General features: G+C 40.2%; 2 protein-coding genes across 2 annotated transcripts; both read right to left on the bottom strand.

Annotated features, from left to right (window-relative positions):
• Positions 1-234: 234 nt before the first annotated feature.
• LOC139447778 (large ribosomal subunit protein mL37-like) lies at positions 235-1,839 on the bottom strand. The gene has a single exon (XM_071229273.1). The coding sequence runs from the start codon at positions 1,770-1,772 to the stop codon at positions 477-479; it is 1,296 nt and encodes a 431-aa protein (XP_071085374.1). The 5' UTR covers positions 1,773-1,839; the 3' UTR covers positions 235-476.
• A 4,788-nt stretch (positions 1,840-6,627) lies between these two features.
• Positions 6,628-13,624, bottom strand: LOC139447734 (WD repeat-containing protein 53-like). Its single transcript, XM_071229202.1, has 2 exons — positions 13,536-13,624; positions 6,628-11,729 (listed from the first exon to the last, which is right to left on the bottom strand). The coding sequence occupies exon 2, from the start codon at positions 11,724-11,726 to the stop codon at positions 10,695-10,697; it is 1,032 nt and encodes a 343-aa protein (XP_071085303.1). The 5' UTR covers positions 11,727-11,729; positions 13,536-13,624; the 3' UTR covers positions 6,628-10,694.
• Between the last annotated feature and the right edge of the window lie 7 nt (positions 13,625-13,631).

The raw sequence follows: 13,631 nt of genomic DNA, 5'->3' as shown, positions 1-13,631 counted from the left end.
CGTAATGTTTACTTCCTGAAACATGTACCTGTTGCAATATGCTTGTGTTTGCTGCACTCGGCACTATTCCAGCTATATGATTGCAGTCTGTAAATAATCAAGTCTGGACCAGACAACCTAGTGGTTAACAAAATGAGCAACAACACAAACCATTTGGTCGCCTCTCATAACTGGCAGAGATAGCCCGGAACCTAGTCTAACTTGAGATTCCTAAGGGGCACAGAAACATCCAGCTATGTTTATTACAAAGACACTATACATGTTCAGATTTGGCAACACAGATATTTATATTAGTTATAACACAATAAATTCAGAGAACATTGTGAAGGATATAATTCTTCAACCATGTTTCTTCAAACTTGAATAAATGTCTATGTGAACACTGCACATACTCAACAATTGTCAGGAATTCACACTACTCAAACCTATGTCCGCTTCATTAAATAATGTGCTCTCACATCTTCCTACAACTCAAGCTAGGACCGTGCTGCATTCACTTCTGACTGGATTTCATCAGAATGAATTCCAGGCAAACCATTGAGAAACACGGCTAGAAATCTTTTGAAAACATCTGCCTCATAGTCTATGTACTTTGTCTTTTCATATTCCTCGCCTAACCACGGTTGTGAAAGCTCCTTCTTAAACAAATGATGATCCCCACTGAACCAAGCCATGTTCTTTACGCCATCTCTGGACTTAAAGTCTGCTGTGTTCAGCTGGAAGAAAATAAAGTTGATAGTCGTAGGATCCATGTTAACACACTGAACACTGACAGGTTCTGGCAGTTGTTTGACATCTATTCCATACAGTTTCCTGGCCTGTGATAAAGCTGAAGCTAGACAGAAGAGAAGGCTACGAGCTTGGCGCTGGTCTGTGCTCCAGTAATTCTTGTTGAGCATGAAGAGTGTCTGTGGAACTCCATGACTGTGAGGTTTCTTTAGATGTGTGATTGTGTCCATGCTGTAACAGCTTGTTGGTGACAGATCAATCAAGGGAGATATCGGACTTATGTCTGCCAGGCGTTCCATTACTGTTGCATCAACCTCATCTTCGTTTGCAAAAGGATTCAAACCTTTCTGACCAGATATAAGATATTCATATAGTCCTTGAACCGACACCATGTTGTCCTCATGGAAGTAGTGGGTTCCAATATATGGCTTATAAAGAAGGCGCCGATCTGTAGCAATGCTTGGATACCTTCCAGCAAGAGACTGGCAGAGACGAATCATATTGCGGAGTAAAATGGTTGATGATTTTTCATTCTTTATGCCATACGCTGCTTGGAAATGCCACCCTACTTTACGTGTGTCTATTCTCTTTGGCAGCTTGTCGCGTGTTGGATCCCAAACTTGTGACTGCATAACATACCGTTGAACAAGATTATCTTGATTTGGAATTTCAACCGCCCCAACAAGATTTTCAACATTCGACGGAAATCCGTTTATTTGGTGAGCTTTGGCTAGGATACTAGCCTGTTGAACGCCTTTCAGAAGACGAGTTTTGGGAGTGACCAGATGAGTTGGTTCATCGTGGTAGTTTATCTGTTCTTCCATTGGTATAGGCCGCCACAAACGCGGATCGTCTTCCACTGGTGGCGTCCAAGTCACCTTAGGCAACTCTTGCGACTTCGAAGGGTCAACGATTTCAATCCCTTGGTTCAACCTATCGCGCGATATTTTGACAGGATACTCGGTAAAGGAGCCATATTTTTTCCATGCTTTCTTCCATACACGTACCATATTCCGTCTGCATAGTTCGTTTGTTAGTCTCATGTTGATGTCTTGTCACAGTTCTGCACAATAAACGAGTGTGTTAGATCTGAATGAAGGTAGATCTACAGAAAATCTAACGGGCATGTGTTGAGGAGCTCCACACAGCGAAACTTCCGGCATTCGCTCCATTGACTATAGGCAAAGTGATTGTTTACACTGTTGGTGAGCTTTTATGCGTACGGCATTAACCCGCACATCTGCACGTAACCACATTCGTACATATCCTATCTTGTTATTCTTTTTTTAACCAAACCGGCAAGAATAAGTTTCTCCTTGTTTGTTTGTTGTTTAACGCCGCACTCAGCAATATTCCAGCTATATGACGGCGGTCTGTAAATAATGGAGGGTGGACCAGACAATCCAGTGATTGACATCATGAGCATCGATGCACGCATTTGGGATACGATGACATGCATCAAACCAAGTCTGCAAGCCTGACCACCCAATCCCGTTAGCCACCTCTTACGACAGGCATAGTCGACTTTTTCGTCAAGGATGGGTTGCTTAAGACCTATTCCACCCCGGATCTTCACAGATTGGCACGAATTAGTCGTTAAACAGGAGAGTATTGCTAAACAGGAGAGTATTGCGTGTTGAGTCGTTCTGAAGTTGAAACCATGAGAAAAGGTTAATAATAACGGAGTACACTTATTTGTTAGCAGACTCTTTACAAAAGCTACAAAAGTACTTACTTACTTACTTTGGAGATTTAACGTGCGCTTTCCGACTGATGCGTATTTCGCACACGGGCCCGGCCAGGCCATTTAATGTGTTTCCGAAAGGGGCGAAAGTGGTCTGTGCAAAAGTATCAGTTGGCGTACTTATATAGGTGACCCGTGGTCACCTGTCATGTTTTCAGATGAGTCCCGACTCACTTTGCGCTTCCTTGATAGGGGTGGTCGTGTCTGGTGACGTCGAAATGAACGTTAAGCCAATGGCAGCTGAGACCTCATGACAGATTTGTCGGGGATTTGGTTATGGTGTGGGGTGGCATCGCTAGGACTGAGCTTACCCAGTCAATTGTCAACGCTCACCCCCAGCAGAACAATATCCATAGAAATCCATGGCCAACTATGAGCCCTGACCTTTCCCCCAATGAACACGTCTGGACATGATAGGCAGACGTGCGTCAACGCTACAGGCGCTGAACTCTTTGGAAGTATTTGGCCAGGCGCTGCAAAAGGATTCATACGCGGAATGCCTCTTCGAGTGAATGAATTTTTGACAAATCGTGGCGTTATTACACACTACTGATCCAAAAACATCAACTTTGAAAATTCTCATCTTACCCCTATCGTCCTTCGAGATCGTTAGCGGTCATAACATCAACTATCATACTTTACTACCGGTCATAATGTGTTCCCAACTCATTCACTATTATCATACAACTATTACTAGAAACTATGATTTCAGGAAATGTTAGGTTATTCCGAGTTTGTTTATGTATAAAAATGCGTCACTAAGGAAAAACTCGGAACAAATATCTAGCCAGGAAATATACACTGAACATGGTACGTTTACAGAACCACCCATCTTCAACCAGTTTAGTGGCCTAAAGGTTAGAAAGTCTGACAATTGATCACGAGTTTGAGGTTCGATTCCCATCTTCCATAATGAAGTTTTAATTCTTGTCTTCGAGTTTAGAACATTGGACCACAGAAAACTTCAGCTGCTATGCATCAGGTCTTACCCAGAAAAAGTAAAACATCATACCCGGTCTTACCCAGAAAAAGTAAAACATCATACCCGCTCTTACCCAGAAAAAGTAAAACATCATATCCGGTCTTACCCAGAAAAAGTAAAACATCATATCCGGTCTTACCCAGAAAAAGTAAAACATCATACCCGCTCTTACCCAGAAAAAGTAAAACATCATATCCTGTCTTACCCAGAAAAAGTAAAACATCATACCCTGTCTTACCCAGAAAAAGTAAAACATCATACCCGGTCTTACCCAGAAAAAGTAAAACATCATACCCTGTCTTACCCAGAAAAAGTAAAACATCATACCCGCTCTTACCCAGAAAAAGTAAAACATCATATCCGGTCTTACCCAGAAAAAGTAAAACATCATATCCGGTCTTACCCAGAAAAAGTAAAACATCATACCCGCTCTTACCCAGAAAAAGTAAAACATCATATCCGGTCTTACCCAGAAAAAGTAAAACAACATACCCGGTCTTACCCAAAAACATTAAAACATCATACCCGCTCTTACCCAGAAAAAGTAAAACATCATGCCCGGTCTTACCCAGAAAAGGTAAAACACCATGCCCGGTCTTACCCAGAAAACGTAAAACATCATACCCGGTCTTACCAAGAAAAAGTAAAACATCATACCCGGTCTTACCCAGAAAAAGTAAAACATCATACCTGCTCTTACCCAGAAATTCGCGCACCGAAATCGAAATCCGGTTCGTAAAGTGTCATGCAGATTTCGGTCGACTGCAGGTGGAAACTGGACTTTTAAAGTCAGGTAACTCTCTTGCCTGGGGAAGATGGGTTTATAAGTTATAATGCGAGAGTAAGTGAATGAGTTACCCTGCAGACTACAATGTTGTGTTTATTGATACTAACGACAATGCTCCACGCTGATGGTGTACAAGGTTTTTGGTTTGTTGTTTTACGCCGCACTCAGCAATATTCCAGCGGTCTGTAAATAGTCGAGTCTGGACCAGACAATCCAGTGATTGACATCATGAGCATCGATCCACGCAATTGGAATTGATGACATACATCAACCAAGTCAGCAAACCTGACCACCCGATCCCGTTAGTTGCTGGAGTACAAAGACATTCAATCAACAATTACCTACAGTGTGACCATCCAACCCTCTTTTGGTACGCTCCTACGACAACCATGGGGCACAGGGGCTCACTTTGGGGTTCATTTATTTGGGTGAGCGTTCCCAACAAGATTACGTATACACTATATGTAAATCATTATTAATTTTACTTTAACAGTCAAATCAACATATTATCACGGTAGGCAATGCGCATAAAAGATACATCAGATGTGCAAAAACATCCCCCTCTGGATCCGCCACTGTAGGGTCTTCGCTCGAATTGAGTTAGGTTTTGACACCGCTTTGGACTGCTGTCAGTTGAAATGTGCAGGGAATCCTAAGGCCAAGGTCTAAGGCCAGGTTCACACAGTGCCGATTATGGCTCCCGTTTGAGATCAGACAGCGCTATGACACGAAAAGTGAAAAGGTCGGATTACTATCCTCAATGATCTGGAATGTCCTATCATTGTCTCAACGCAGTCGTATACGTTCGTAACAGAGTCCTACGGATCGGGAAAGGTCCAGAGAGGTTGGCCAAGCACTCCCGAGAGTATGATGCGTCCCGTAACATTCGGGAAACTCAGCCGATTTTGTCTAGTCCCATTACTATGTCGTGACAGATTCTGCTGTATCGGATCAAAATCATAACAATGTCCTGTGTTGTCTGGACGGGTTCCTGTGGATCGGGACGCTGTCGTCATGAACGGGAATGAATTGTTCATTGCCATTTCTTGTCGAAGGTTCCTTATTACGTCAGATGTTGCCGAATGCGAACCGTCTTTGTCGGTTCACTGCCCGGTCACTATCTGATCTCTGTCGGATCGCATTCGGGAGAATCGGGACGCTGTCAGGACAGATTCGATCGTTTTTTTACCATGCGGAAGACACAAATCGGATCAGACTCGGATTGAGAACTGGAGAATCAGACGTATTCGGCTGGAAACGGATGAATCGGACGAATCACAGGATCTTGATCAGCCTTTTGACAAATTTAAATCGGGAATTGTCCTATCAAGGACGGCAGTAAAAATCCTGAATGTGTCACTGAGCCCTTAGACATTTATCTACTTTGGAGCAGAAAACCAATAATTATCATTAGGACAAATCCGACATTCAAACCCAAGGAATACAACACAAGCATTTGAAGTAACTCTATTTGACCAATGAATTATTGTGCATGAGTAAGCCAGTTAGGAGTGAGTATTTCAGTGATAACATAACCTGTCAGCTTGGTTTTGAAGAAAAGCCCAAAGTGATGCAGGTCAGTGACTATAATCATTTTGGTGAAACCCACCTACCAGTATGGTACTGAGACTTAATCAGGGCGAACAGGGATTCAAACCCAGAACATAACTTTCTTGCATTCCTAGGGGACACATCAGTAAAGCAAATTATAGCACCTAAGACTCCGTTTGGTATTTGTCAGGACGCCCTCCATTACCCTGTGTATCTCAGATCACCACATCCAGGGCTCTGGTCTCTCAGCACAAGGGGCGGCCGGGTAGCCTAGTGGTTAAAGCGTTCGCTCGTCACGCCGAAGACCCGGGTTCGATTCCCGACATGGGTACAATGTGTGAAGCCCATTTCTGGTGTCCTCTGCCATGATATTGCTGGAATATTGCTAAAAGCGACGTAAAACCATACTCACTCACTCAGCACAAAATATCTCTTGGTCATGAGAGTAGTTTGATTGGATGGCTATTTGTAGGATTGTGCCATTCAAAGGTGAAAGGTGGGGTGAAATGGGTTTAACATCATTTTTAAGGTTATTGCATTGATGTTGCATGTGCATGCATGTGTGTGAGTGCATGCCTGCCTGCTTGTACTGTAAACTGTAAATGTGTGCCAGGCAGGATAACAAGTACCATCTTTTAACATCATTTGGTATGACACGGCCAGGGATCGAACCTCAGACCTGCTCTCCAGACAGACACTATTCACTAGATTGTCAAGACGATGGAGGCGGTTGCTGGCTGCTTTGACAATTGCTGACGGCAGCAACAAACACCATTTACTCATCTTTCAACAGCATCTCAGACAAAACACAATTCGTTATTTATGACAGTATTTTTCAAATTTTATTATCAAATGTTTAACAATACATCTAGTTCACACTGTATAGTCACCTTACAACATGTGGTTAGTTACTTTAACATATAAGATCTGAAATGGATTTTTCAAAACAGTTTGACAATTGTAGGACTGAGACAGTGCACTGAAGTCCTACTCTGTTTACAAATCGCATCATGACACACAACTGCATAAAATTGCACTACCTTATCCAATTCCATATGAACATGTTATTGGAAGACAACACAAATAATGATCAGTGTAAAAGTTTGCTTGATGCTTAACACAGCTCTCAGCAATATTCGAACTACATGACAGCGGATCAAGTTTCATAATGTACTCAAAATGTCATGAAATACATCATAAAGTGCAATGTGTATCATGACATTAAGTCTTAATATTGTGATACATTGGTGCATCATTTCAGCCTTACCTAATGACTACTTCAGGTTGTAATAATACCGATTCCACAGACGTTTTAAAATGGCGAGGACTAGTTCCCTTGTGGTTCCAATTACAGCAACAATTCTTATTCAAATGTCTTGAACAGAGGTAGAATTGTTATTTATAATAAACATATTGCCACGATCCTATTTCTACATAATCAGCACTTCTGAGACAAGGTTGGTTTGAGTTTGACTGAATGAAATTTTTTTATTTTGACTTGGCAGTAGACTTCACACCTTGGGAGACACTCCAGTTCTTGCTTGATGAGAGTGCAAATTATAGTGTTCCAGACACAAAGTCCACATTCCTCTACTTGCCAGCATATTTTATTCTCAAAGTACAGCATATGTTCATGTTCATGCATAAACAACTATAAACAAAAACACCAGTCCCACCGAGTACATTGGCACTTTGATGTGTTTGCGCAAATTGTCTTTTGAAGCCCAAGATATTCATTTCTTGAAATGAGTTTGACTTATACATGTATACTTAAATACACAGGCAGAGACTATCCTTACTTTGTGGCAAGAAAAGCTGCCAATCTATCAACGCCAAATCAGGTGACCGGAACCATGTTCTAGTTTTCAAAATACTAAAGACAAATTACATGGGCTCTTTATAATGCCATACCTGTATGGCCAAGAAATACACTTGTGTTTCAAGGTAACATGCCCATAGTGAGTGAGTGGGTATGGTTTTACGCCCCTTTTAGCAATATTCCAGAAATATCACGACGGAGGACACCAGAAATGGGTTTCACACATTGCACCCATGTCGAACCCAGGTCTTCAGCGTGACGAGTGCACACTTTAACCACAAGGCTACCTACCCAACCACCCCCCTCACAGTGAGTGATCAGTAGATAATGTCACAATGTGAATTTGTGGCTGTACTTGAATGGGGCGTTCTTTACAACTAATTACAGATGTGATACAAATTTGGATGTATTGAGCTGGTTTAGTTATGAGAAACAAAAGTATAACTATACTACTCAACTTTTGATAGGGATAATCAGATATGTTAGATATATTTAAATATACACTTCACATATTATGAGAATCATTTTCATGTATCATGGAGAGATAAAATTCACCTCAACTGGGGAGTAGTATATATAATCCAGATACTTCACATTCAATTTCAAAGAAATAAATATTATATATACTTGGATAAATTGAAGCAGTCAATTACAAAAAGCTTGAATAAACTCAAGTTATATTAGTTTGCTGGTATATGTAAATTGTTAAATTCAATTAGTTGTGGTATACAGATTAACAAAAACATGCTTTGCAGGACGGATGATTGTAACTCCTCTTACAATCTACTCCGAATTACAATCCGCTCTGATATCGGACATACCACTCGACAAGATACATGTTGATAACCATAGCAACTTGTGCTTCACATCCACATCAACCAAGGGAGATAACTAGTGGAGCAATTTCACCCTGACTCCACACATCACCACCTCAACCCTTCACAGGAAAATAGATTGATGGTGATGATGTTGAAAATGTCAATACCATCTCATGTACTGTTAAAACAAATTATCAGTTTGGGTATAAAATGAAACGTGTTTTATTACAAAACAATCCTATTTTTTAAAATACAATCGCATAAAATCATGAAAATGATGAAACAAGGATTTTGATGAAATATTTTCAATTAAATACTGATATTCTATGGCTGTCAACAGGTTTGGTATTACCATTAATACTGTAATAAAGGTGCATGGTTTTACCAAAGCCTCTTCAGTTAAGGCTATTGTGAGCCACTCGCAGTAATTTCATGGTGCAAAACTTTCCAGATTTACAGTATATTCAAATAACAAGAAGATGTAACACACTGGATATTGTATTTAAGTTGCAGCATGGACCTGAAGCAGAAAACGGAGTAAAAATAATGACACAACAGCTTCCGACTGATAAAATTACTGATAAAGTTACCATGTTTGTTTGTTTGTTTGTTTTTTGTTTAACGGCGCATTCAGCAATATTCAAGCTTTATGACGACGGTCTGTAAATAATTTAGTCTGGACCAGACAATCCAGTGAATGACATCATGAGCATCGATCCACACAATTGGGATACAATGATATGCATCAAACAGGTTAGCGAGCCTGACTACCCGATGCTGTTAGTCGCCTCTTACGACAAGCATAGTCGCCTTTTACAGCAAGCATGGGTTGCTGAAGACCTATTCCACACCAGATCTTCACGGGTCTGACAGTGGTAGCCTGGTTTCACGCTTCTTTTGGCCATCTATGCAGCAATGCATGATGAACAAGGGGAGACAATCTGACTTTATCTTTGCATACCACTAATGGCATTATTATGAACCTAATTATTATTAATAATTGTGCATGAAATACAGTCTGGGACTTTAGACACTGGTCCAAAGCCCTGAGTCTAGTAAAGCTTCTTCTGGTCTAGTGAGATCAGCTCATGCTAGTCCTGCTAATGCTAAAATCTACTGAAAATAATGCCAAATTACAAATTCCGGCTGGTAGACTTGTTGATCAATCATGCTAATTATGTAAATCACAGGTGGGCGGTGAGGCTGATCGTGCTCAGAGATGTAGTGTCATAAAAACTTTCAGGGATCAAGACCTCGGACCCATGGCAATCTGAAGCATGTTGTTGCAATAACATTTTGTGTCAGAACATAGTACGAAGACACTTTGTATTCCATTATCTAGTTTATGGACTCAAATTTTCACAATTGAGGAATAAACTAAAACATTTGAGATTATTTACTTTTAACTTCACCATCTTCCCAAGGCAAGGGAGTTAATTGTATAAAAGTCTAGTTTCCACCCTTGACAAACTAGGCTGGAATTCCGGAGTTATATTTTGGCTGGATTAACAATTCTATGCATAGTTTTGCATACTCCAATCAAAATTGCATAACGAACTAGACATTCGGTTTGTAAACAACATGCATTTCAATGTACAGATTTCAGTCGACTGCATGATTTGCAAAGCAAGTGCACTGTCAACTGGACGTCAACGTCTGCAGGTATTTGCAAATCTTTTCATGTTTTTATTCAAGGTGCACACATGATTGGATGCACTTCGCGAGGTAAGACACGTTTTATTAACAATAAAGTTCTTGATTATCGATCAGATTGTCTTGACTGGGCGCTGCCAATTCGTTTGAATCAAATGCAACCGATATGAAAGGTGCAATCTAATTGGTCAATGGGAGGGACATGGAAGGGACATAACTGGTGGGAATAGTTACTGGTGGTGCTACGATCGAGCTTGGAAATTCCAGCCTAGTTCGGCAAGGGTGGAAACTTGACTTTTATAGTCAGTTAACTCCCTTGCCTTGGGAAGATGAACTTCACGAGTCTTTTTCAAAAACAGATATAATTTTTTAAAACCGATATATGCAATGAAAATTGTTGAAGATTAGCAAGGAATGGAATTAACTATTTCACTTATCTTTTTTACATACATTTTTCTCTCTCTTTCTTTTCATCCAATCATAAATACTTTAAAGAAGCCATTCTAAGAATACCACAGTTCCAATGCTTTTGTAAATGAAACTGTCAATCAGGTGTAGTTGAAAAAGGCCATTAATTGGAAGAGAGAGGCAGCGTCATTCTGTTTGTTCCACTAAACTAATGACAGCAGCGATATGCGTGATGTCTGATCTGCAGCAGCGACAAAATTCTGCCCCGAGACCGTGTACGGTTTCAACCAGTTGATCTTAGCACTGTGGTTGATGGATCGTATTTTACAAAGCTCTGAAATAGTGGCATTTTTGGTGTCCAAGGTGACCGATCCATGGCCGTTGGTTACCAACTGATGTTCTTGAGGTTGATATTGTTCCGATTTGTTCAAGTCCCACAGTGAGATCTGACAATCATTTCCGCCTGACACCAACACATCATCGTTGAGGAAGCTGACCTGAGAAACCCCTTGACCATGAGCATAGAGACTGAAGATCTCTCGTATGTGTCTCCGGGTTGTATCAAACACTTCGATCTGGCCATTTTCCAGTGCACACGCAAGATATTTGCCATTGGGTGATGTGTCGATGTGATGAACGAACGGTGGGTTCACCATATAGGCCGAAGCATCCACGTTCGTTACCTGCATTTCCTGCATGTTGAACTGATTCAGGGCCTTCAGCTTGGCGAAGTCCCAGTGAATAAGTTTACAGTCCAAGCCCCCACTGTACAAGTCCCATGGCTTTCCTGGTCGGAAATGAAGCGTTGAGCAAATGTTTGTATGTTTATTACGCAAGGTTTTAAATATTTTTCTTTCATTGACATTGATGACTTTAATTTCACCGGAATCATCACATGCTGCTAAAAAGTCCTCTTTGTCATCCATTTGAATTTGATTTATCTCCTCTTGGTTGTACTGAAAAGTGTGAATGGGAATCTGGAAGTCGGCATCGGTATCAAATATCAGAACTTCCTGTCCAAATGCCGCAAACAGGACGTTTGGTTTTGACTTTGAGAACAGAACGGAGGTGCAATCTGTGTCTGGTTTGACGAACTTGTCGAGGAGTTCCCCCGAAGAGAGGGACCAGAGGCACAGCTCACCGTTTTCACCTCCGGTCGCTACACGCGACTTTGTGGCCTGGACGTCCACACACTGGGCAGTGGCGGTATGACCGCCGTTCAGTACCTGGGCCATTATCTGTCAACACAAACAGACACCTTAGCATCCATTGTTGACATGTTTTCAAACAACATACAGATATTATCTCTTTAGTAAGAAGTATCTTGCTGAAGTACTGCTTACTGAATATACATTTTAACTCACTGACTCTTCACAAAAGTTGGAACTGTCTTTTCCTGAGATAAGATTTCTGTAAATTTACCCTCTTTAAAATGATTACACGTAAATCAAAACATCCATCTCTAAGCTCAAAGAATCTTGATACACTATATAGCCATCATAATCTACACAAAGGCCTTTTACAGTCCCACATATTCTCGAGTCCCAGCTTTCTGGGTCTTGTGGTTCCAGACATGAATTTTTAAAAACACTTTAAAAAGACATATATATATCTATAAAATTGAAGGAAAAAAAAAAAAAAAAAATGACAGGCATGACCTGGGTACCATACTTGTGCTTGACATCATATCCATTTTGAATTTTTAAGTGTGTGTTCATTTTTGCTAAAAAAAAATTTGTTTGTTAATGCTAATGCTGGTTCCTATTCTGGTTCTAGACAGCCTTCAAATGTTTCAGTTTTATCTCTGTAGCTGAGAATATGACCTATTAAGCTTTCATGCTATCATGGTTATGGCAACAATACAGCCAGCTATCCTGACCTCTTGACAGTCTGTAAAGTAAACATTTTTTTATCTTCATTCTCTTGGTCTTCCCTGTAACGCACCCTTCGATCCAAACATATTGTTTGTGAAAACGTTCAAGCTCATTAAAATCAGATCTTAGTTTTCGCTACCACTAAACAAAGATCTGAGGACATCCCATTACGGGTCACGTCAGAACGAGTTTCGCGAATTTTGACCGACCAATGAAATGACTGACAAGAAATCGACATTAGCCAATCAAAAGGCAGCTTTCTCAAGCTTTTTTTCAAACTGACGACTAGGCTTCGAAACATATTTTGAGGTATTCTCGATTATAAAAATTAAAACAGACAAGAAGAACATTCTGGAATGGCTTATAGATGGCCTAGATTGTATGGATATAATCGTTCAGAATACCCCGTGTTAAATATTTCGTGGTTGCATGATTAGAAAACACATTCTGACAGTTACTTTCTTGATCTGGTAAGCGACGTTCTGATTGGTTGGATGAAAGGTCGTTCTGACGTGACCCTTAACGGGATGTCCTCGGATCTTTGTTTAGCATAGCGAGAACTAAGATCTGATTTTAATGAGATTGTGAAAACGTTTGTTTAGTTTTCGGTACGATATATTCTCACAGACAAGCAGGTACAACAATTTTAAGATAAAGGGAAACAATAACAGTTCGTAAACAGTAGCCACTGACACTTGTGTTTTCATTATTTTAATCAATACATATTTTCACAAAAGAAATGTTTTTGTTTCGAAATTAAACAAACGTGAATTTAAACGTCAAATTAAGTTTGAAAAGGACTATCAATGAAATGTAAAACTGTCACCTACATTAGATTTTATCCCCATAATGTGTGACTAAGTGCATTAATTATGACATAAAAAGATTCATTATTTATCCCTCTAAAACTGTCACTACACAAACATAACAGTGCGTTTATTGGTAACATTAGAAAATAATTTTTAAATATAATCAACGGAATCAATGGCGTTTGTCGAGAAACAGAGATTTCATTTAAAACATGTTGATACTGAAGTGAAGGATATTTCCAGGTCTCATGGTCGTGCAAGGGTGAAGATGTTTATGAAAAATTTTGGTGACAATTTGTCCTCCTTGATAAACATTAGTTCTCCAATAATATTTAACCGTCTTAAATTGAGAATAGCTTACTCGATTTGCATTGACGAAGTCCTATCAGCACTAAGACGCAAATATATATTCTGATCAAGCCATTAGTAGCTTCTAACAGTCCATGTGCCCGGAAGG

Source organism: Haliotis cracherodii, unplaced genomic scaffold, assembly GCF_022045235.1.
Source record: "Haliotis cracherodii isolate W230 unplaced genomic scaffold, xgHalCrac1.p SCAF_7, whole genome shotgun sequence".
In the NCBI taxonomy this organism is placed as follows: domain Eukaryota; kingdom Metazoa; phylum Mollusca; class Gastropoda; order Lepetellida; family Haliotidae; genus Haliotis; species Haliotis cracherodii.
This window is presented reverse-complemented; position numbering and strand designations above follow the sequence as displayed.